This window comes from Haemorhous mexicanus, chromosome 6 (genome assembly GCF_027477595.1).
Source record: "Haemorhous mexicanus isolate bHaeMex1 chromosome 6, bHaeMex1.pri, whole genome shotgun sequence".
Taxonomy (NCBI): Eukaryota; Metazoa; Chordata; class Aves; order Passeriformes; family Fringillidae; genus Haemorhous; species Haemorhous mexicanus.
This window is the reverse complement of record NC_082346.1, coordinates 10,588,550-10,611,932: the sequence shown is the minus strand read 5'-3', so window position 1 is coordinate 10,611,932 and position 23,383 is coordinate 10,588,550. Positions and strand designations below refer to the sequence as shown.

Sequence of the window (23,383 nt, the reverse complement as noted above, 5' to 3'; positions counted from 1 at the left end):
CCAGGCAGGGAATGGAAGGAGTGCTGCTCCTGCCCTGAGCTCCAGTGGGTTTGTAGCAGGCCAAAGGGTGTTGCTTTGCTTCAGGCAGCTATTTCAGCACAGGGTGTGTTGCCTGGAGCTGGCAGCACTGCTGCAGCTTCTGATGATGTGCAGTTGAAGTGGGGCTGAAGCCAGTGGCTCTCCTCACCCCTCCCAAGAAGTGTGAATCATGGAATCAATGTGAAAGGGAAAACAAAGGAGTTGATGTTTGGCAGCACTGCTGGACTCTGGGAATGTTCACTGAGCAGCAGGAGAGAGCTGAGTTGAGGTCCCACGGCCGCAGACAGCACCTCACTGCTCTGGGTGAGCACAGTTGTGGGGCAGGGTCACTCCAGTGCCTCCAGCTGTCCAACACTTCCTGTAGTCACTGGAATCACAGGAACGTCCTTCCCTTCAGCCATCCTCCTGCAGGCTCAGCTGAAGCTCTGCCACCTTCTCCTGGCTCAGATCTGACTCTAGTGCTTGGTTAGGACTTCACCTGGCCCTCTAAAACCAGCCTCGTTGAACACCTGTGACTCACCTTGTGGTGAAACCTTGGTACATCCAGCACAAACATGCACCTGCTCTGGTCCTTCTTCTGTCCCTATGCTGACAGTCTCTTTATAATTGTTCTTTAGGATTCCTTCAACATTTTTGTGGGATTTTGCTGGCTGATTAGTTTCCCGGAGGGGTCCTTTGGCTACGATTTCTTTGCCATCACTGTATCACAGAGAGAAAAACAAGTGGTGCGCCAGCCAGCGAAATAAAGAAACTCAACTGAAAGTTGCTGTGCAAGTTATTCCAGTGTTCTGGTGTTATTTTTTTCTGTCACTGTTTAATTTCTCAAAAATTATGCAACGAATTTAAGGTGCAAAATTCCAGTCAAGTTTGAAATACCATTTATCTGTGATGATACAGATAAATGTGTGCTCTGTTGGAAGGACTCTTGCCAGATTTTGGGAAAGGAAAACAGGTAAATGTTCAGCTGTGGCTGAAGTTCCTTGTTCCCAGTTCCTTAGCTAAGTGAATTATTATGGAATTTTTTTTCTATCATATTAATTGAGGGTATTCTCATTTAACAAGCTGCATCCAATAAACTGCAAGCATTTCACTCTTACATCCCTTTTTTATTTATGGCTTAAACAGAGACAAAATCTTATAGACAGAAAATAATATACTGAGCTGACTGATAATCAACACATCAAGAGAACCTGCTGTAAGTTCTGAGTGATTTAGGATTTGCTTTAGGTTTAGTAAATAAATAGTTTAGGTGGGATAAAAAATAAATCCAAGAATCCTTCTTAAATATAACTGGTAGTTTTACAGGAATTTCATATTGTCCTCAAGTCAGCACTGACCCTTGTTTTTTTCTAGATAGCATGCATCTAAGTATTAGTAAAATAATTGTGGGGTTCTCATTTCTATTGCTGTTCCATGTTTTCCTGGGTTGTGAATGTTTCAATCTAGAGTCAGGTACCTGTGAAGAACGTGCCACTTTCCACTCCTGGTTTTTCCTTTGTGTGTTCTAAAACCCTTCACTGTTTTCATTTGTCTATTAATTCATACCATGAGGTATCTGGGGAGACCTTAGAGCACCTTCCAGTACCTAAAGGGCCTCCAAGAAAACTGGAGAGGGACCTTGCTCAAGGGCCTGGAGTGACAGAGCAACAGGGAATGGATTTTAAGTGACAAGGTGGATTTAGATGGGATATTGGGGAGAAAGGAGAAATTATTTAATCAGAGCACGGTGAGGCCCTGACACAAGTTTCCCAGAGAAGCTGTGGCCATCCTTGAAGTGCTCAAGGCCAGGCTGGATGGAGCTTGGAGCAACCTGGGACAGTGGAAGGTGTCCCTGCGGTGAAAAATGCCAATCACTTGTTTTTAAAATTTTAAAAGTTTAATAGTAATAAAATGGTTAGAAAAATAGTAATAAAATTAGAGTAATAAAAATTTGGACAATTAGGGTTAGGACAATACGAGACAATAAGAACAAAGAGTTATGGACGGTCCGGGTACCTCTTTGTGGGCAGCATAAGCCCAAAAAAGGACACCCGTTAACAGAGGATTAACCCTTAAAAGCAATGGCCTGTTGCATGTTCATACACCTCGTACATGATGCATAAATTCCATTCAAACACAGGATTCTGGCTGGTCAGTGTCAACTTCTTCCTTTTAATTCTGACAGCGTCTTCATAACTGAGTGAGGCAGGAGAAGTTTGTTTCTTCTGATAAGGGAACAATAAATTCTTTTTCTCGGAAAGATTTAGGTGTCCTGTGGCTGCTATCTGGTGCAAGTACCTCATTCCTCTCTTAAAAAAATATCCCACAAACATAATTTCTATTTTAACTACAAAAGCTACATTTTAACTACAAAACTACATTTACCATACTATTAAAATGTTAATACAACACTACTACTCAATACACCATAATACATATAGCAAATATCTGCGTAGAGCCATATAATATGCACTTGTCACACCTGCCCATGCAGGAACGAACAGTCTCGGAGTTCTCCTCCTGCCCCAAAGTGGCGATGGCCGCAGGCATGGCCACACGACGCGTGAGGGAGGGTGGCACACGCGGTCCTGCAAAGATTCCTGGAAGCCTTCCCGGCCGGTGGGAGCAGCGAACCCGCAGAAACTTCCCAGCCGCCGCCCGTCCTGAGGGAACGCTTCTCCCGCCTCGGCTCCGTCAGCGGCTCCGGCCGCCGCCCCGCCCCGCCCCGGAGGCGGCACCGCCGGGAGAGGCAGCGGCGGCCGAAGCAGAATCGCAGCGCATCGCGTCGCATCGCCGCGCACGGCGGGATTTGCCCGGGGAAGGTGAGCGGGACAAGCCCGGAGCAGCGGCGGCAGCGCCGGGAGCCTGGCGAGGCCGAGCGGTGGCCGCGGGGAGAGCGCACAGGTCCCGCTGCGGGGGAGAGAAGGGGCCAGAAAGCGGGAGAAAGGCGGCGTTTCCCGGGAGCCGCGGGGAGCGTTTGGGTGGAAGCGTGTGCTCGGCCCGGGGCGGGTGTGCTCCGGCCGGGGCCGTGCCCTGAGTCACTGCGGGGGCCGCACCGCAGTGCGCTGCGCTGCGCGGGGCCGAGGGACGGAGCGGCCGCGCTGGGCGGTGGAACGCGGCCAGGAGGCGCCGGCACCTGCCCCGCCGCGTCCGGGCACGGCACGGCTGAGCCGCTCCCCGCGGGGATGCGGATCCTGGTCCCCTTCCCCCTGTCCTTTCCCCTTTTCCCCCCATGCTGGCATCTGTGATGACAGCAGCGGGTCTTGTCCGCCAGCCTCCTCCCAGGTGGGACTGCAGAGAAATTCTGTTTCACAACCGAGCACTGAGCCTTCCGCGCTGTAGCAGTTGCTGTTCCTTGTCATTGAGATGGGTCGGATGCTTGACTGATACGACTAATTTAGAAAATCCAGTTTAGGAGACATTTCCTCCTTTAATTTCCTCTAAGCCACGTTGTGAATTGTTGTTTATAGATACAGTAATTGCTTTTCAAAGGTCGGAATTTCCTGATTACACAATTCTGAAAACACACAGAAACAATTATTTTTCCCAAAAATAGATGCATTGAATTACTACTGTTTTGCTGGCTCTGATAATTTTTATTCATCTGCCTTATATTTATGCTGGTCATGATTTGGCGTTGCTAAAAGGCAAAGCAGTTTTTGTCTGCTGACACACGGGTGACTGAGGACTCCTGGAACATGGAGAGATTCCCAGGGTGGTTCTGTTTGCTGTCCAGAAGGGCTCTTGCTATAACCACCAGACTTAACAGAGCTGCTATAGATCCACATCACTGTGGAACAACCCTCTGGCCTTGAAAGGCTTCTTGCAAAGTTGTCTACCCCAGGAAATAAGATCATCTTGCACATTATGGTTTTGTTTTTATAGATTCCCCTTTGCTCAACAGTAAGTCATACAGAGAGGAGAAAAAAGAGAGCAGGTTGTTTTTTTAAGTCATTGGATGGGATTTCTTAAGGTTCTTTTGGATAGGTTTGGGTTTTTTTGTTTGATGAGGTTTGGGGCCTTTTGTCAGTAGAAAAATTAATTAGACTTAAGGTTGAGAAGCATTTAAATATTTTTTTTCTGTGAACCCGTCTTGTCAAGTCCACAGTCAGTGTCCTGGGAGGAAAAAGCTCCATCCTAAAATAGTTAAGGTCTGCCATGCAAAAATCTTATAGTTGCAGGCAGAATTAAGAGCAGTGACAGTTTCACTACAGTTTTGTTGGATGTAAAACTTCTTATCTGAATACCTTTAATATTTTGGAACTTTGAATGCCACTTGGGCTTTAAAGATAAACACAAATCATGTCCTCCTAGCACAAGTGTGGTCCCTCTCTCCCTGCTGTGTCTGCCTGATCTTCCTCAGAATATCCCATTGCAGTAGCAGAGGTTTTTCAGTAGGAGCTGTGATTGTAGTGCAGAGTCTGTGTGCAGAAATCTGTCTGAGAACTCTGCTTTGGAGCTGCCTATGTTTAAAAACTTCCTGACCTTCCCATCTCACTGCTGCCTACAGACTGCAGCAGCCATGGAGACCTGAGCCACTGCTGCAGGCACTTGGTGAGTTATTGCCTGTGTCAGTCCCTCAGTGAGAGGGAGAAATTTTGGGAGAGGAGAGGCAAAAGCTCCTGCAGAGCAGCCAAACCTCTTGCAAGCCCATGAGAGAGGAGAAAGGAGAGCAGTCTGGCTCCAGGGTTACTGTGGAATTGCTAAAAGAGAAAAAGCATTTGAGACCTTTCTTTTTGTTAGGTGTATTTGTAGCTGTGAGAAATTGGGAGGCCTGATGAATGGTGTAATCAGAGAGGAGACCCATCTGAGCCTGTCAGGGCTCAAATATCAGTTCTGAGAATAAAAATCCTGTTCTGAGAATCCTCCCTTGGAAAGTGCAGTTATTTTTCTCTCTTGTGTTTCCCTGTTTTTCCTGGACAGTGCTTTCAGTTTTATACTGAAACAGGTCTTGAAACCTCGGTTCATCACCAGGCACTTTGCTTTTAAATAGAATAAACTTCTATTACCTCTTTATGCCCTCAGATTAGGGAAGAAGCATGACCAAGATGAACTGCAGCCTGCTGACCACCTGCATTGTTCTGATTGCTTTTTGTGGCTCTGGTGAGTAGAAGAGAGGGACTTAGTGGTTTAATGTTATGGCAGAGCCTGAGAAAATCATGGAAAAAAATGCCAGAGGGAGGAAAAACAGTGAGAAAGGCCTGGATTAGTTAATACCACTATGGGGAATGTCAGTAACCATCAAAGCAGGGCTCAGTTTCTGTTCTGATTGTCTTGGGTCAAGACAATCAGAACAGGAGATTCTCAGGAGAGAGAATCGGGGTAGGATGTGGTGCTGCTTAACACAACAGAAAACTGGTATTTTGCTGCTAGAAAATGGGATTCCCCTTGTGTGAATTGGAAACTAGTGTGTAGTATGAGAGGGAAAGGAGATGGAATTAAAAAAATGGATAGAATAAAACTCAGCTGCAAGTATCTGTCATTGCCTGGAAAAGGCAGTCTTCAAGAGCAGATAAAAGGAGCAAACGAATATCTTGTTCTGCAGGCAGATAATGGTGTTTTTAAAAGTGACATAAATGCATGCTTCAAGATGTGCCTATCAAAATTGCCAGCTTCAATTGGTGCACTGAGATCAGCTTGTCAATTTTAGCTGAAGTCTTGAGCTTAACAACCAGGCATATGTTTAGTGACAATTAGATGTAGATAAGTGATTCTTCTTTTTTTTTTTTCCTTTTCCTTTTTAATGCTGCTGCTGTTTCAGTAGCTTATTACTCAGTGAAGATAAACCCTTGTTGTCTTAGGTTATGCCTTAAGATGTTACCACTGTGACAACAGCCCTACCCTGTGCAGGACCAACAGCACCTGCTTAACAACTGAAGACACTTGCTTGCAGCTAAAATTTGGTATGTACAGTGTCCCACAGACCTAAAATAAACCCACTTGGATCAGCTTTCATTGCCTGGACACCTCTAATCTGGCCCTAGTATGCATATCTCAGCCTCACTCAAAAGGAACTTGCAAATACTCTTGAAGGTCATGCTTATATCCCAGCAATAATGTAATGATTTAGATATGTGAGTTGTAGCTGTAAAAGCATGCACATAGATAGCTATATATCCAGATTTAAAAATAAGCAAACAAACAAAAACCCACACAAGGGAGCTGGAAAAAAATAAAGACAGCATTGAATTTCAAATACAAGTTGTTATTCTATGAAAACAGATAAAGGATGCGTAGCCCACAAAATAAAGCTGCAGATGAATGGCTCAGTTGTTTATGAATTGCCACTATTAAAATAAATTCTCTTTTCCTGAGGGTGGATTGATTTGTGTCTCAGGATGGACATCTTTAACTAGATCAGGTTACTCAGAGTCTGGCCTTGAATGTTTCCAGGGATGGGACATCCACCACCCCTCTCAACAATCTGTGCCAGTGTTTTACCACCCTTATCTACTCTGCCAGCTCTGACCTCTGCACATTGTTCACTGAGAGCCTTGTCAAGTGCTGGCTCAGGCTGCTCAGGGCAGTGCTGGAGTCCCCATCCCTGGAGGGATTTCAAGGCCATGTGGATGTGGCACCTGGGGACATGGGTTATTGGAGGGCTTGGCAGTGCTGGATTAAAGATTGGGCTTGATGATCTCGGAGGTCTTGTTCAGCCTAAATGGTTCTGTGAATGCAGGCTGAGCTGGCTGGTGATGCCAGGTATCACTCAAGCTCCACCCTATATTTCCCAGTGGGTAAATTGGATACACACTGCTAATTTCCTAGTGAAAGCAAATTTGGAAACTTCTAAACACTTGAATTTAAAAAGGAAGCGCATGGCTGTGGCAAAAATAAAACTGTAGGGCTGATGCTGGGGCACAAATGGCCCATGAACTGCAAGACACAAGACTTTACAAAAAGTGTCTCTTCTGGGGAGGGTGAGGGGCCAAGCCCAGTGATCTGTCCCTGAAATTTCATGTCAAATTCTCATTTCCAGTTTGCTACGAAACTGGGGGTACATTTTATACCTTATTAGCCACTGCTGTGCAGAGTGCTGTGGGTGGGACTGTGGTCAGACCTTCCACTCTTTGCACAGAATATTTATTGGTAGGAGGTTTGTGCTGGATCTGTGCAACATTTCTGGGTGTGGAGTCAAGAACCAGACCATGCAGCTTCTGCCTCCTTCCACTGCCCCCCGATGCCATGGCAACACAGACCTCAAGGCCTCCATCCAATTTCTGTTTACACCATGGGCCCTGACACAGATTGAGCTTTGCCTTCTCCTCACAGTTTTATTCTCTAACAGTGGCAATCTGAGCACTGCTTCTCTCTCAGTACCAAAAACAGTGTTACTGTCAATGCTCTCTTAATCTGTTCAATTTTTTTTTGTTCCATAGGTAAATTGAGAACTTTCTCCTGCTGGAAGACATCCCAGTGCAGTGTGAATGAAATTGCTGATTCCTTCCTGTTGGATAATTTTGAATTCTTTTGCTGCCAACACGACCTGTGCAATGAGAGTGCAATTACTGGGGTTAACAAAGCAGCCTTCAGTATTGCTTCGGTAATGGCCATGTTGTGGATGCTCCTGTAATAATCCTGATTTGTAAGCTGTCCTTTCAAAATGAAGTTACACAAAACCATTAACTCTTTTCTATATAGCATATTTTCAGCTCCAGTCCATAGGCAGAAACATTCCTGTGTAATTTTAAGTTGTTTCCCAAGATTCTGTCTGTTCTGTTCTGTGTGTTGTTACCCCTTAGTGGGTGTTTTCATCTGTCCCCCTGCTCATGGGGAAGGTCAGCTCTAGTGAAATCATATTACCTTGTGGAGAACCTGGGCAAACTCCACTGGGTGATGTGAAGGAGAAGGAACACTACAGCTTTTCTGCTGGAAACTGTCATTTTTTTCCTGTCCCATAAACTCTCTTTTTTTTTTAAGTTGGCATTTCTGTGGGTTTTGATTTGTTTCGCTTTGGATCCTCCGTGTCACAAACCAAGCAGTGGCTTTGCCCTCAACACAAGAAGTGTTGGATCATAAGTGTACCTTGCTGCAGTCTTTGTGATGAATATGGAAATGTTCAGGTTCAAGTCATGTAAACACTTTGTTCCCATCACTGTACCTTCTTTTTTTTTCCTACCAGCCAATGATATAACCTTGTCAAGTGCTGTTATTTTGGGAGAAAGCATCTACATTTCTTAAGCCAAAACCAAAATATTGCTCTAAGTGAGAAACACTTATCTTTTTTTTTTTTAATATATATATTTCCGTGAGCATGTAGACAACATGTGATAGCTTCTTTTTGGATTTTCCTCATACATTATCCATGCTTAGGATTTTAAGTGAGCATGTGCTTTGCACTGAGTATTTATTGGTATACTCAAAATCAATTATAAAATGCTAAGGAGTTGAAATGGCACATGTAGTTGACTTTTCCACCTAGTTAGCTTTTGGGTTTTGTTGATGTAAACCCTTCAAGCTTCCACCTAAGAGTACTAAAATCTTGCAGAACTTTCTTTCCATAAATGCCAATGCACAGCATAGGTGTGTATTTATATAGCATGAATTATACCTGCTCCATCTGTAGGTGTGAGGGGTCAAATTCTGAAATACTTACATTGCTCTGCTCCGTGGTGGAGACAGACCTTGGGACATCTCTGGTACCTGGGGACCCTCTCAGTCAGGTGAGATGCCAGATCCTCCTTTTTCTTCTTCTGGAGCTGCTGGCATATCCCTGCCAGAGTTGTGTCCATTGCCAATGGCATATCCTCTTCCTGAGGACCCTCACTTGTGCTCGTGACACCAGTGACACCAGTTCACCAGTCACAACAAGGGTGTTGTTCCAAATCCCTGATGTAATCCACAATGTACCTTTTGGTTGAGCTTATTGTAGCTATGAATGTGTCCTGGGATCTCCCCCATCACTCTAAATACAGAAATCTTTGATAAATAAAAATTTCGAAAAAGAAGAATGTGGAGTGTGTGGTGATTTATTGGTATTTACAGCTGGATAGGACTCCAGTTGTTTTCATGGGATGTGCATTCATGCTTCCTTCCCATCCAGAGACTCAGCAGGTTCCAAGTAGACTTCCTTATTTTTATTTCCCACCTGATTAAAAACAGACACTGTAAGACAGCAATTCCTGCACAATGACTTTTTCCACTGCTGCAGCACCATTTGTCAAACTCAGGCTCATTTCTGGTGAAAAAGTTTTAAAGCACTGACTCAGTATAAATTGGGGGAAGGTTTGTAGCAGAGAGGTATCTTTTGTTGGACTAGATGATAGATTCCTTATGCTTAAATCATCCTGATGGCAGTATTTTTTCTCTATTATATTGTCAATGTCTCTTTTTTGATGGTGGTACTTTAAAACTTGTTTCATTGCTGTATGGCCTGCATACTCTCCTTTTCTGTTAAGTGCAAAAAGAAGCTCTGTATTTTGTGTGTCTAATCTTCAAGCAATCATTTTTACTATTTCTTTTTTGATAGCCTTGAACACTTTGTCTAGATTATACTTCTTTTTTCTCTTCTAGAAGCAGCCTAAGCAATGAGTCCTTGTGTTTTAAATGTGTAACTTTCTTTTTGTAAAGATCAACCAGAACATGATTTAATTCCTGTAAGGTTTGCATTTTCTGAGTCTGGCTGTGCTGACTGCTGAGCTCTCTCCTGCTGGTTGTCGAACAGTGGCTGCTCCTTGAACTTTGGCATTTCTCCCCCTGCTGCTGCTGTGTCATGCCCAGATTTGCTGGCCAGTCCACAAAGAGGACCATTAAAACCAAGAGGGACATGAAATCTTTAGTTCAAGTATTAAAATATTGAAATTTGTTCAACTCTGAGTCCACCGGGACTCCCTCTGCAAAGCTGTTTTCCCCTGGTCAGCCCCCAGCCTGTGCTGGTGCCTGGGGTGATTCCCAGCCTTTGGGGTGGGTGTCACAAAGTGATGCCTGAAATCCAGGGACTCCTGGCTTTGGGCCTCCCTCAGTGGGAATATCAGCCAGACATTTTGTGTGGTTTAGCAGTGTCCTCTAAGAGCCAGGGTGGTGCAGAATAAACTTAGGGTGAGTGTCTGTGCAGAGGTGTCTGTTGCCCCCTGCAGTGAGTGCTGAGTAACTTGTCACTGTTGCCGGGGTTGCTTTGGTTTTATTTTGTAATTATCTGAGTAGTTTGCTCTGTTCTGCATTAGTGGCATGACTAAAACCCCATCATTTGATGTACTTTTTTATGCCACTGCACATCATTTATGTACTAATGATAATCTGATCATCAAAGAATATTCTTCCCTACATCTACTTCTCAGGTGCTCTATAAACAGGAGTCTCTTTTTTGGGGGGCACACACAAGTTATATAGGAACAAGAAGGAGAAGGTAAAAAATGAAAGCTTCAGCAACAGCAGGAATTCATTCTTGTGATCTGTTTTGAGCATGAATTTCTCCTCCAAGTCCTCGTGGTGGTGCAGGTGTCCTTTGACTTGAACTTGGGCATGGAGAGAGCTTGGGAGCCTCCTGGTACTGGTAGGAATGTGGGGCTGATAGACCTGGTTGAAAAGAATTTGGCTTTATCCTGTGTGTGAAATCCTTCTCTAGTTTTACCATCCCTCATCAAAGATGAGGTGGGATGTCTCCCTGTCATTTCAGGATGCAGAAAATTGTAAAAAGAAGCAGATTCATGGGGAAAAAACAGACAGGCAGAGCAGGCAATTTCCTCCCACTGCTTTTTGGTGTGAGAGGAATGAAGAGGCTGATCAGTGAGCAGCTTTATTTTGTAAAAAGGAGTAGCTAAGATAACACAATAGTCCCAGCAGAGAGCTGCACATTAAATACCTCACTGTTGCACTATCTGGGGCATTTGGATACTGCTGTAATATAAATATTAAATGCATTGACCAACGGTGGTTTTCCTCCAGCTGAAAGAGAGTTTAATGTGTCTGAATCTCTGTGTGTCTCCAAGGGCTTGGATCTCACTGGTAAATGCAGCCAGTCCTAAGCTGGCATCACAGCAGGGGAGTTTGGCTGTGCCTAAACATCCAAGAAAGCCATGTTTATTGAGGCAGAAACAATCATACTGCACTTTCTGACTCCACACAAGGTGACTATTGCACTAACACCACAGTGCTAACACCATTCTGCATTTCAGAGGGGGAGAAGGGAGTGACTGATTGGCTGTGAGATCCTCAAAAGAAGTGTGTTGTCATCGCCACTCCCATCCTTCCAAGAATAATTTATACATTGGGACAAAATGAAGACCTGCAGATGATACTATTTTCATGGGTATGACAACTTACAGCATAGGGAAAACTATCCTGGAGCCTAGGAAAGGACAAATTAAAAATACTTTTGGTTTCTTCCTCCTAAGTGGAATGAGTAAAACCAAAAGGGTTTGGAGCAAAGTTCCCCTCCCAAATAAGGAAATTTCTGCATGTGATCCAGTGTTGGTTCTATTTAAGGGATAAGCAGTCTTGAATTGATTCAGATACGTCTGAACCCATACCCAGCACCTTGTGAATCCAGCTGAGTTATTCATGGCACACTAGTGCTGTTCAGGAATGACAGCTTCACCATTCCTCACTGCACAGGGTTAGTTTGGTGCTTGATACAATTCAAACCAGCCTCTCACACCATTTTGGTAGATAGGGATGGGAGTGAAGCACCTGCACTGCTGTTTTCTCCTCTCTCACAGGTATTCAGAGATCCTGCTGCAGGGCAGGTTTGGAGAAAAGCTACAGAGACACTACAGGATGGGTATAAAATCCCAAAGGTTACAGGTTGAGGGGATGGATGCTGTGGTCAGATTCACCATGGAATTGGTTTTGGAGACTGCTGCAAATCACAGAAACCTCATTCTCCAGAGCATTCTCCAAGGAGTGCTCTGTGCCACATGCAAGCCTGCAGTTCTGGAGTTCACTCCATGCCCAGACTCCTATTTCCAGAGATGCCAAAGTCTTGGTGGGATCTTCAGGCACCCATCAGCATCAGCTGTCATGTTCCTAAGTGGTCAGGGCTTGGGTGAGAACATGCACAGTGTCACCATTTAGCTCCCACTTGACAGGAACAATGTTAAGAGTGTTGCACCAGGAAAAGATTAAAGAGATTAAAATGGCACAGCCACATCTTGAAATCAAATGACTTTTAAAGTCTGATGGGTTTCTTCTTTCCTGCTCCCAATCATGGTAATGCTTAGGATCCTGTGAATTGAGGTTTATTCTCTGTTCTGTGGGGTGAAGTGATGCTTGTCTGGGGAGTGGGGGGGGCTGTAGCCCAGAACACAGTGCCAGTTATGTCTAGAAATCTGCAGTTTGCACACAGATATCTAAAAGATATCTATCTATCTATCCATCTATCTATCTACCTACCTACCTACCTACCTACCCATCTATCTATCTAATTACAAAATGCAAAATATAAAAGCTACTGCTGTCAGATACGCGGCACAGCTTCCTTTTGTACCTGCATCTTTTACCTTATAGCAAGCTGGAGGTGATTTTCTTTTTTTTTTCTGCTTAGAAAAAGGATTTCCAATCCATTCCTCTCCCTGAAAGTGAGATCAATACAACTATTGGTAAGAAAACTCCCTTTCCTAATAATACAGCAGCCAGTTTTTCTAGTATGAAAATGTTTTATTTATAAATATCTCTTAATTACATCATACACTGCAATGTACTGAGCTGGTGGAATTTTACTGGAGATTTTGGCATTGCTCATGTGTGTGAAATACAAAGCTGTGTTTTGTGTCAGGTACATACAGGCAATATGTGTATTTGTGATTGTAATATGTGTGGAAACTGACCATGGGACAGTTGTAAAGATGAATTCTAATAATAACTGAGAAAAATAAAGCATGGAAGAAGGCCTTTGAACCTATCCTTTGTTTGCAATTAACCTTGTAAGTCTTAAGTTGATTTAGGAGCATTTGAATTAAAGCTTTAAGGATGCTGCTTTTTGACAGGAACTTTCTGCTTGTAGGTAAGCCTTAAAGAGTTTTGCAATAATAACCTTTTGAAGTATAATTTTAGAATATTGCTTGTAGTAAGTAACTATTGCTTATAGTTTTGAAACTATAGCTTTAGAATATATAAAAAGGAAACATGCAGCTTGAGAAAGGAAGATGGACATCAACTCAAAGACTACCAGGTTCGACCAAGGGAAGCTGGACATCACTGTTATGAGATTTAAAGTCCTTGCAATCAAAAGGTGGACCCACCTCTAGAGAACTGGACCCCACCAGATGGGATACTCCTTCCTTCTTTCAGAAAACAGACCACCACCACCTGGAAGACTCCTTTTTGGATGCACATCCTGAGAAAAACTAAATCACAATAGTGTATAGAATTGTGATATAAAAATTTGGAATAGAAACTGCTGATGAGTAAAAAATTGGAATAGAAACTGCTGAGAAAGCTTATGAGTACCCCTATAAATACCCGTAAGCCCCAACTATCGGAGTGCAGTTGGAGAGAAACTGTCCCCACTGTACCCAGCACCGTGCTGCTCATACTTTACCATATTAATTAATAAATTGATTGCTGCTTGAATATTGGTCTAGTCGAGCTTCTTATTTATAACATGTGTAAATGTAACAAACTAAAGGAGAGTCTAACCTGGAACAAAGGCCTTGGGGTAAGGGCTTTAAACTAAAGGAAGGTGAGTTTAGAGTAGACATTAGGAAGAAATTCTCTCCTGTGAGGGTGGTGGTGAGTTGCTGGCACAGGTAAGCAGTTAATAAATACGTGGTAATGTGTAGTGAGACGCATGTCTGGCTTGTAGGTCCCTGCTTCCTCACAGAAAAATGGGAAAAAGTTTGGGAACTCCGTGACCTCAGACGGCCGCCGGCCCACAGCGCCACAACGAGGGAGGCGGGCGGTCCTCCGCGCCGGCAGGGGGCGCTGCGGCGGGGGCGGAGCCGCTCCCGGTGGGCGCGGCCGGGACTCGGGGCCGCAGAGGCGGCGGCGACGGGGCCGCGTCGGGGCTGAGGGGGCTCGGCAGGCTCGGGGGCCGCGGCCGCCCCTCCGCCGCCCCGCAGGTGAGTGCGGACATCACGGCCACGGAAAAACCCTTGCCCTCCGCCGGCAGGCCTGCCCGGGCCTCGGCCGGTGCGAGCCCGCCCCGCGGAAGCTCTGAGGGGGCAGGCGGGGGAGGTGGGGGTCGTGCAGTCCCATTGCCGGGCGCCGATGGAGCCGGGCAGGAGGGGCTGGAAATGTGGGAAAGGGTGGAAATGACTGTTTGGGGTTCTCTACGCCTCACATGCACCTGCACTGCTCTGATCTGCGGTTTCTCCACTGGGTCACTCTTACAAAATAATGCTTCCCTTGTATTATATATATATATATTTATATATAATATATTTAGTATGGAAAATAAGTAGCAATTCATATTAATATTTAAATGTGGTCAGTGTGACTATGAGATCGTGTTTATAACAGGTTCAAGTAATAGCTATTTGATGTCTCAATATATTTTTACAGGGTGTGTGTGGTTTGGTTAACACTGCTTCAGTTTGAGCTGTGTGTTGTATGTTTGTGCAGATTTTGGCCAAGGTTTTGTCCGGGAGCTTTTAGTTCATATATGGCACAGATCTCTTGAAAACAAATTTAATTTGTTTAGCAAAAGAACCAGCATCTTGGTGGGTAAAAGGAAAGGTGTGCACATACTAGGAGAAAACAAATAAAAATGGTTTTCTTTCAGTGGATCTATTGCCAACACCAAATGATTTTGGGAAATGGGTTTAAAATAATATTAGGTTTAGCTGAGTTGTTACACAGTTTGTTTTTCTGCTGTAGGCCTGTGGCAGAGAGGATGGAGGGGACTGCTGTCACCTTCCTCAGCAGTGAGAGCTGGAATGAGCTGCTGCCCAAATCTGTCATGTGCTCCTGGTGCTCGGCCCTGTGGTCCCTGACTCAGGGGACTGAGGAGGCTGGAAAGTGCCCAGATGAATAATACGAGATTAGGTTTTTTTTAGCTGGATTTGGCTGCAGCTGGGAGGGGATAAATTAGGAAGGCAAAGCTGCCACTGGGGCTTTTCTTTTTGGTAACATTCTGTTGTGATCAGAGCTGAAACCTCAGTTGTACTTTGAGCATTTGGAGAAAGTTGCTTTGTAAAATTAAGCAGCATCTGTTGTGTCTCGTGGAAGTTGTGGAAGATAAGGAGTTGAGGGATTGCAGCTTTAACTAAAGGTTGTTGCTTTAACTTGCTGTCTGTACCCCAGAAAAAAAGCAAACCTCATCCTTGGTTGATTTCATGCCAGGTGGGAAAAGCCTGATCAGTTTTTTTTCCCAACTTGGTTTGGAAAACTTGTCAGTGTTTAATGTCACTGATGTAAATAATGAAACACCAGGAAGGAGCAGTTGAGGTATTTGGGTAGGAATGCTGGCAGGTGAGACCAGCAAAATGATTGTCAGTCAGAGCTGGAAATGAGCTGAAATATTTACAAATGCACCACCGTGTTCCATCTAGTGAGTCATTCTGGCCTCTTTGTACCTGGGTAACCCTTTGGTGTGCCTGGAAGTGAGCTTTTCACTGGGAATAGGTTTGGTGTTACAGCTCTGCAGCAGTTATGAGAGGAGGGTTTATTTACAGGTTCTGCAATTCCCATCCCCACACCCATGGCTCGTTTGATTTTAATGTTGGGAGAGATCCTTAGGAGGATTCAGTCTGGAATTGTAGGTGATGTGAGTTGCAGTCTGTGATTCCTGGATTCAGCTTTGGAGTGATGAACTGCTTTAAAGGCAGCCTCTGCTATCAGGCTGCATTCTTTCAAAGATAAGCTGTGTGCTAGTGCTTACTATGACCTGCTTTCCAAACTCAGCCCTGCTCTGTGGATGTGTGGTTCACAAGTCTGTAATAAGAATGGGAAGGACACATGATTTTCCTCTGGGTGTTGCTAATTGAGAGTGACAATTACTGAGCAGGTGCAGTGCTGGTTGTACTTTTCAGATAGGCAGCAGTCACAGCAATTCAAGCAGTTTGATGTTATTTAATGGTTTTAGCCTCAATGTGTGATTTTTTTTTTAGAAATCTGTGTCAATGTAATCCCTGCTTTCCTGCAGTGACAGGCAGTGCAGTGTTTAAGGTCAGGTTAAATATTAGCAAACTATATGTGGTTTGTGTCTTCTGTTTATATGTTGGAGAGACAGCTGTGCAGAATAATACTTCTTGGCATTTACTCTTTAAAGACTTCTCTGGATTATTTTTGGAAGTATTGGCATTTTACTGACTGGCAGTTTTTAGAAAAGGCACGTTATGCATATTTTGTACATAATGAAAAGTGTTACTTCTCAACAACTGGTGGTATAGTGGAGATCAGAGGTGCTGTCAGAACTGAGCAAATCACTCTCAAGCATTTCACAAGGAGATACATAAAAGTATGAATTAATTACAGTTGTTTGAGTCCCTGATACTTACTGTGGTATTATTTCATTTATTTTTCCGTAGCCATCGTGGAACTATGTGGAAATGGGGTAGTGGAGATGATTCTCCTTCCAAAACAGCAGTAAGTATTGAATTACTATTAATATCCTTTTAAGACTCTCTGACACAGAAAATCTTTCATTTTTTATACACTAACTATATGTATTTTCCCTTTTATAAAGCAGTTGTTTGACTAGTTTTACCATGATTGTTCTAGGACTCTAAAAGTCGTGTTGTGTCCTTGTTTCTTATCTCCTTGATGTTTAATCTCTTGTGCCTTCCACAGCTGTTGTGTTTGTCCTCACTCTGCTTATCCTGCCTTAAGGAAACATCCATAGGAGTTACATAAGCTCCATCCTCAGGGTATCTTTGGGTAGAGTAGGTTCAATATCAATATTTTATGGGTATTTATTTTACTTAGCAGCACTGCTGGCTGTCACAACACAAATCAAGGGAATGAGGAAGTTCAGGTGTTCATACCTAGAGTGCTTGGATGGTTTTGCTGTATTTCAAGCCAATATTGCTAAAGCAGCTCTTAAGGTTTAGAATTCCACGAGGCCTGGTAAAACCAGCCTACTATAAGTATATATAACCCCTGGAAGCTTTAGCATTGCATTTGCTGACCGTTGTAATGAAGTGGGACACGAAGTGCAGGCATGTGAGGAGCAGTGCAGTGTGCCCCATTTGGCTTTTGGGAGGCACCCTGGATCTCCCCAGGCTGAGCATTCCCTGGGTCTCCGCAGGCTGCAGCCTCTGGGGATGTGGGAAGCACGGCGGTGACGGATCTGACGGAGCAGCTGACGAGCACTGAGCAGCTGCTGGCACAGCTCAAGGAGCTTGTCAGGGAGAAGGATGCTGAGCTCCGGAGCAAAGATCTTCAGTTAAAGGTACTGAGCATGTGTTCATGTCATAACCATTGTTTAAAATCCCCCTTCAGTCCTTTTTGTCATGTTTTGCAAGCTTCTGGTCTGTTACAGCAGCTCTGGGATGGTGACAAGGAGCTATTCTGGGCTCTGGACATTGCTGCTTGTTCCCAGCATGTGTTCTGTTCCAGGACTGAGCTGGAAGGAATTTATATCTAATATCCTGAAGGCTTTTTTTGGGCCTTGTTACTCTTTTTAAAAAAGTTGTAAGGTTGATCTCTTCCTAGGAGAGATTTCTTTCTGCCCTTTCTATCTGTGGCTATGAACAGCCAGGTGTTAAAATACTGCATCTTTTAAAACTCATTGTATATCGAGTTCTCTAAAAAAAAAAGAAATCAGATTTTACACTTTAGACATAATGAAGGTGTCTGTCTTTTTGTATTTTATGAAAAAATTCTTCTCATTAAAAAGTCAAGCCTAGAATTTGTATTGCTATGAAAAAAATAGGGAAATGTATATAATAAGGTTTTGAATTCTGTATAGTAATAATCACCATGTGCAGAAAGTTTAGATAAATAAGAGAATATTTAAATAATGAAAATGAAACATTGTAATGTCTCTTCAGGGAAGAGACATTACATTTTTTGTTAATCCCTTCAGATTTCTCCCTCTCTCATTTTTTTTTTAATGGAAGAATTGAAGGAGGCAGTTGTCCGTGTAGCTAATTTAGTCTGTCATGACTTTGATGTTTGTAGGAGGAGAAGGAATCTGCTGATGCCAAACTTTCCAAGCTGAAGCTGCAGAACAAAGCCAAGGTTGCATCATTAACCTCACAGCTGGAAGAACTTAAGAAGCAGTTACCAGTGGCAGGAGGCTTAGAGGCCAAAGCAGAACCAAAAAAGGTAAGGTGTTCTGATATTTGAAAGCAGATACAATTTCTGTGGTGCTGTAGGCTATTTTCCATGCTGGACTCAATGGGGAAATTAAAATTTTGGGCTGAGTCAGGTTAGGATAAGGTAGACTGAGTGGGTTCTGTCAATTCATCTGTGTTTCTATTTAAATCTTTAATTTTTCAATAGAAATCTGGAAAATTGCACATTCCCTTCAAATTGTTTTAGTAAAAATTTCTCACTCCTTCATCCTATTAGCAACTCAAAGTTTTGACACATGTAAATCAGGCAGATAAGGTTTGGAGAAGAAATGAAAACAAAACCTGTCTTGTTCCTTAGGGAATGTATAACTGTCCTTACTACCAAAATGTAAATTAGGTGCTGGAAAGTGACAGTTGTTTTACTGTTAACAAGAGAGTCTCAGATCTGTTTGTAGTAACACAGTTGTGCATGTAGACTTGTATTTCTTCAGAGTAGGTCTTCATATAGCTTCTAAAATAACTTTAGTGAGGCTTTATTTTTTCAGGGAAATTTGTATTTTAAAGCTGTGCTGGAAGGGAAAGGTAACAATCAGTTTGTTGCAGTCCCTAGTTTTCCACAAAAATGTACAGTAACTGTTTATTCTTCTGATCTTTTTTTTGGCTGACAAAACTTGCTTAGAAATTGATTCCTTGTAATGGCAGATAATTTCTACAAAACAGCAATTACAACTGGGAAAATTCTGATTAAAAACATGCTTAGGAATGGTTGAATTTACATTTTTTTCCCCCAGTAGTCCTGTTTTCCCTCTGATATGTATGAACTATACTTGCCAGATTGAGTTTTAATTGCCAGAGGAAGTGAATCTCCTTGCTGCGCATTCCAGTCCACTTTTTAGCCATAATTATAGTGAATAATTTAAATACAAAGACTTTTATAAGCTTAATACAAACTCTGTGCCAGCTTCTACATGGAATATGAAGTACAGAAGAGAACTGAAACAGAGTCTGTGAGTAAAGTCTGCTTTTTTCACCAATATTATCAGACTAAGTAGAGGTAAAGAATTCAGGAGTTGCCTGTTCAATGCAAACCTCCCTGTTTTTGCAGGCATCAAAGGATGGAGACCAGGAAAATGCTGCAGCAAATAGAGGGAAAATATTAGTGCTGAGAAGGAGAATTGAAGAGCTGGAATCCCAGATCACACAAAAAAATGAAGAGTTACAGAAAAAGGTGATGTTTTGTATAACATGACTCTTTACCTTTATGGTGTAGGATTATGTTTGAATATGTTTATTTAAGTACACATTTAATTCTGTGGTACTGAACAGCCATTCTGGGAGTTTTCTGTTGAATTGTTATGTTACAGGGCAGTGGGAATTCTGTCATTGTGCCTTCAGTGAGCAGGGAATCCTGGATGAATGGAGAAGGATACACGAAGATGAGCTCTCTGGGTCAATGTTGTATTTAAATCTTGCTTTTGAACAAAAGTACTGGTTTGTTTCAGTTTTCCTCATTGAAAAAATAGGTCATAACAGGAGGAAATGTAAGCAAGGGCAGATTTCATGTTGTGGTGTTTTGTGGACATAACTTCCCTGGGGATGGTGGCAGGAATGGGAATGCTGCAGAGTTTGAGAGAGAAAGGTTCAGTAAATAATGATTACATTTCAAACAGAACCAGTTACACATCTGATTGTAATTTTTGGAGTACTCTAACACAGGCAGTAAGGAAATGATGCAGGCCATTCTTCTGTGCTGGAGATGGAAGCACTGAGCACAAACAATTCTGCCTTTTCACCTCAGGATGCTGAGCTGGAGGCGCAGCGTGGCCGTGGGGCTGACATGGATGCCATGCTGGCAGAGAAGGAGAAGAGGCTGGCTGAAAGGGATGCTTACATCAGGGATTTGCAGGTGGCCTGTGGATCCAGTGATGCTGCCAATGAAATCTTCCTGCCCAATGAAGAATTGAAGGTATATTAGTGGCTCAGTTATAAAATCTCTGTCGAGCTTTCAAGAAATTGTGATATATTATGTAGTCAGTCTCTCTCTGAAATACAGTTAATTCATGTGACTAAAACTTCTTTATTGACTATCTTAATTTATATATATTTACTTGCTTATTTTGTTCTTACCAGGGAGAGGCTTCATGATTTGCTGTATCATTTTTCTGCTAATTGTCTTTTCGTTTGCATTGTAAAGAACCAGCTGGCAGCTAAAGAGTCATCACTGCAAAGCATGGAGATTCTGGTGCAGAACCTTACCAAGAAGGTGGGAGACAGTGAGGAAAAATGCAGCTTGTTCCAGGAGCAGATTGAGAGTCTGAAAAACATTCAAAGCAAGGAAAGAGAACATTTCCAAGGAAAAGAAGCTAAATACATGGAAAATGTAAGTAAATGCAGGATTCCAAAATTCCAAAATGCAGGATATCCAGTTCTTAGGAAAAGTAGAATACAGGTGTTTGAGGAGGAGGCTGCCATTTGGGCTTAATTGTTAGAACTTGCTAGGAATAAACATAAGTAACTAATTAGTGTATTTAATGTTACTGGAAACAAAATTCAGACTTAATTTGGAATCCATTATCTTTCTGTACCTTTAGTTAGACAGTTCAGTGTGGTTTTTGTGGACTGGTTTCATATTTATTTTCTTTTTGGTTTTAGATACGTCTGTTTCAAAATATTGTTCAGGAAAAGGAAAAGGAGCTGGAAGCACAGAGAGAAAAACATGAACAGGAGCTTTTTAGATTAGCTGCTAAATCTGATGCAAGTGCTGACCTAGAACAGGTATGTTGCTCTGGAAACTCAGCAGCTTGAATTGGGAGTCATGTAATTACTAAACTCTGTGACACAGTTCAAATGTCTGGTTGGGAGAATAAAAATAAGTCTTTTATAGATTGCTTGATTATTTAACTTTTTATTTTTGGTAGCTACTAAAGGCTTTGAAACAGAAGCTCCATGAAAAAGAAGAAGTCATGCTGGGAAGGACACAGGTGATTGATGTCTTGCAAAAGGAGCTGGATGCCAAGGACCAGCAGTTGAAAGTAAGAAGTGCCATAAGTAGGAGTACAGGTGTAATGTTTGACAATGGTAGGAAAAATACTTTGCAATGAAATTATAAATGTTTTTTGTGCTGGTTTTTTTTTTTTTTTTTTTAAACAGGAGATTAATGAAAACCTGAAACGTCTTCTGTCTGAAAAAGAAAACCTCCAGTCTAAACTGGATGCTGAGAAACATGTAATGAGAGCCCAATTAAAGGACATGATGGAGAAACATGAGCTTGAAATGACAAAAGTTAAGGCGAAATACAATGCTGAACTGCATGATATTCAAGAGAAACACGAAACTGAGCTACATGAGAAAGACCAGGCCCTGGTTCAGCTTCAGAAACAAGTGGCAGAGTTAAGTGCTGGTGGACAGAGTAACTCCAAAGAAGTCAAAGATCTGGAATCTATAACCAAAGGGAAGATGGAAGAATTGGAAGGTATCCTATTTAAACAGTTGTCACTGACAGTATTAAAGGTTTCTTTGCCCCAGACTTCGACGTGTTTTGAACCAATTTGATACTCACTGCAATTAGAACTACATGAAATTCGATGGAATGTTACTGCCACAGTAATTAAAGGGATCAAGTACTATAATAATGAGGGTTAGAGGATTACCAAGACAGTCACATGAGCTGTAAATTTGTCACTGTGTCTGATTCTTACGTTTTTCTGTAAATGCTGTTGTCTTGTGTGTGTAACTTCCAGTTGCTAAAGGAGTTACACACGAGGTTTATATTAATAATCTCTACAGTTTTAAATAATTCCTGCTTCTTGTTTCTTAGTCCAAGTGAAATTGAAAACAGAAGAGGCCAGCAAATCTGAAGCCAAGTTTTTGAAAATGAAGGCTTGGTCCAAATCAAGAATCAAACAGCTGGAGGATGAACTGAAAAATGTATGTGTAGCTTTGTGTTTAAGGCTCTGTGTCTTGCTCCAGCTGTGCTTGGAGTTTTGATTGGGAAGAAGTAAACTGTGGCATAAGTAGAATATCAAAATAGTTTACTTTAAGGTAAATTATTTTTAATTTTATTCAAACCTGAATTAAGGTATGAAAATGGAATGGACATAAAGTGTTGATACAAGATGTAGTTTAAATAAAAAATAGTACAAATGCGTTACCAGCATTCAGGAGTAAATTTGTTAGAGAGAGCTGCTGTATGCACTTTAAATATTAGAAAAACAGCTATTCTAGATACTACTAAAGAATAAAAAAAAAAAAAAAAAGACTTTGCTGTGATTTTGCTGTTTGAAACCCCATAACTGTATTTTCTTTCAGTTTTCCTCAAAAAACAGTGATGTGTCTGCCTTAAACAATCGTGTGTCAGAATTAGAAGTTGAAAATGAAGAACTACAGTCAAAACTGCAGTCATTGCATGAAATTGGAACTCAAAATGGTAAAAGAAAATCTTTTGCAGATGATCCAAAGTAAAGAGACTAAAATAAATTATTTTTGACCTCATGAACCATATTTATGTTTTTGTAGAAGAACTGCTGAAAAAGCTTGAGCTCTATGAAGAGCAGCAGAGGAAGCTGCAGGCTGATCTCGACCAAGTTACAAAGAGAGCAGCTTCACAGGTTGACTTTAAAATTGATTTGCATGAGTTACTGATTAATGGTGCTAATTAGACTTTGAAAAGTGTGTCAGCTGGATTTTGGAGCTGAGAATTCATTTATTGATAGATGGAATTGTCAGTGGCTATTCAGTTGGAGAACACAATGACAGGTTTTGAATTGCTCAAAAGGATTGATTTCTACCTACTTTGCACACACTTTAAATTACATTTTTCCAAGTAGTTTGTTGTTTATTTAGTTATGTTTAACGTGAGTTGTCAAAGTGTGGCTGTTATTTTGTAGACAAAATATTTTTAATACTTTATGGATTCGCAGGACTTGTTTTTCACATAATCTACAATATCTACAATCTTCATTTACCAATTTCATAGATTTTTATTTAAGTTAAATTGTGAATTATTGTGGTTTGCCAACTTAAAATGTATTTACATTTGCAGAGGTGTGGTAAATTTATTTTAACACAGACTTTCTCTTGTTAGGCCAGTGAATCAGGTAGTGTGGATGAACTGCAGAATCAGCTCTTAGAATGGCAGGAAAATGTCCCAGAGTCAGAGGAGTCCCGGGATCAAGTCCGAGAAGAGAAATCTGCCATGGCCTTGAGAATGGCTCAGATTGAGGAGGACAGAGAAGGTGAATTATTTTATT

General features: G+C 42.2%; 2 protein-coding genes across 5 annotated transcripts in view; both read left to right on the top strand.

The window, feature by feature from the left end:
- Positions 1–2,543: 2,543 nt before the first annotated feature.
- CD59 (CD59 molecule (CD59 blood group)) lies at positions 2,544–8,969 on the top strand. 3 transcript variants are annotated; one of them, XM_059848446.1, is made up of 4 exons: positions 2,692–2,840; positions 5,044–5,121; positions 5,820–5,921; positions 7,398–8,969. In XM_059848446.1, exons 2-4 carry the CDS (start codon positions 5,058–5,060, stop codon positions 7,589–7,591), a joined length of 360 nt encoding a protein of 119 aa, XP_059704429.1. In that variant the 5' UTR covers positions 2,692–2,840; positions 5,044–5,057; the 3' UTR covers positions 7,592–8,969. The 3 variants fall into 3 exon arrangements, with proteins under 3 accessions (XP_059704428.1, XP_059704429.1, XP_059704430.1); XM_059848447.1 differs by having other exon boundaries at positions 2,758–2,922; XM_059848445.1 differs by lacking the exon at positions 7,398–8,969 and having other exon boundaries at positions 2,544–2,922; positions 5,783–5,912.
- A 4,940-nt stretch (positions 8,970–13,909) lies between these two features.
- Positions 13,910–23,383, top strand: part of LOC132328526 (golgin subfamily B member 1-like) — a 34,269-nt gene continuing 24,795 nt past the window's right edge. For both annotated transcript variants that reach the window (XM_059848444.1, XM_059848443.1), the window contains exons 1-14: positions 13,910–14,015; positions 16,425–16,482; positions 17,144–17,287; positions 18,019–18,165; positions 19,240–19,362; positions 19,933–20,100; positions 20,329–20,514; positions 20,787–20,909; positions 21,053–21,166; positions 21,285–21,606; positions 21,952–22,061; positions 22,443–22,560; positions 22,650–22,741; positions 23,218–23,368. In XM_059848444.1, the coding sequence (XP_059704427.1) occupies positions 16,438–16,482; positions 17,144–17,287; positions 18,019–18,165; positions 19,240–19,362; positions 19,933–20,100; positions 20,329–20,514; positions 20,787–20,909; positions 21,053–21,166; positions 21,285–21,606; positions 21,952–22,061; positions 22,443–22,560; positions 22,650–22,741; positions 23,218–23,368 (1,843 nt within the window). In that variant the 5' untranslated portion in view covers positions 13,910–14,015; positions 16,425–16,437. The remainder of the gene's footprint in view (positions 14,016–16,424; positions 16,483–17,143; positions 17,288–18,018; positions 18,166–19,239; positions 19,363–19,932; positions 20,101–20,328; positions 20,515–20,786; positions 20,910–21,052; positions 21,167–21,284; positions 21,607–21,951; positions 22,062–22,442; positions 22,561–22,649; positions 22,742–23,217; positions 23,369–23,383) is intronic.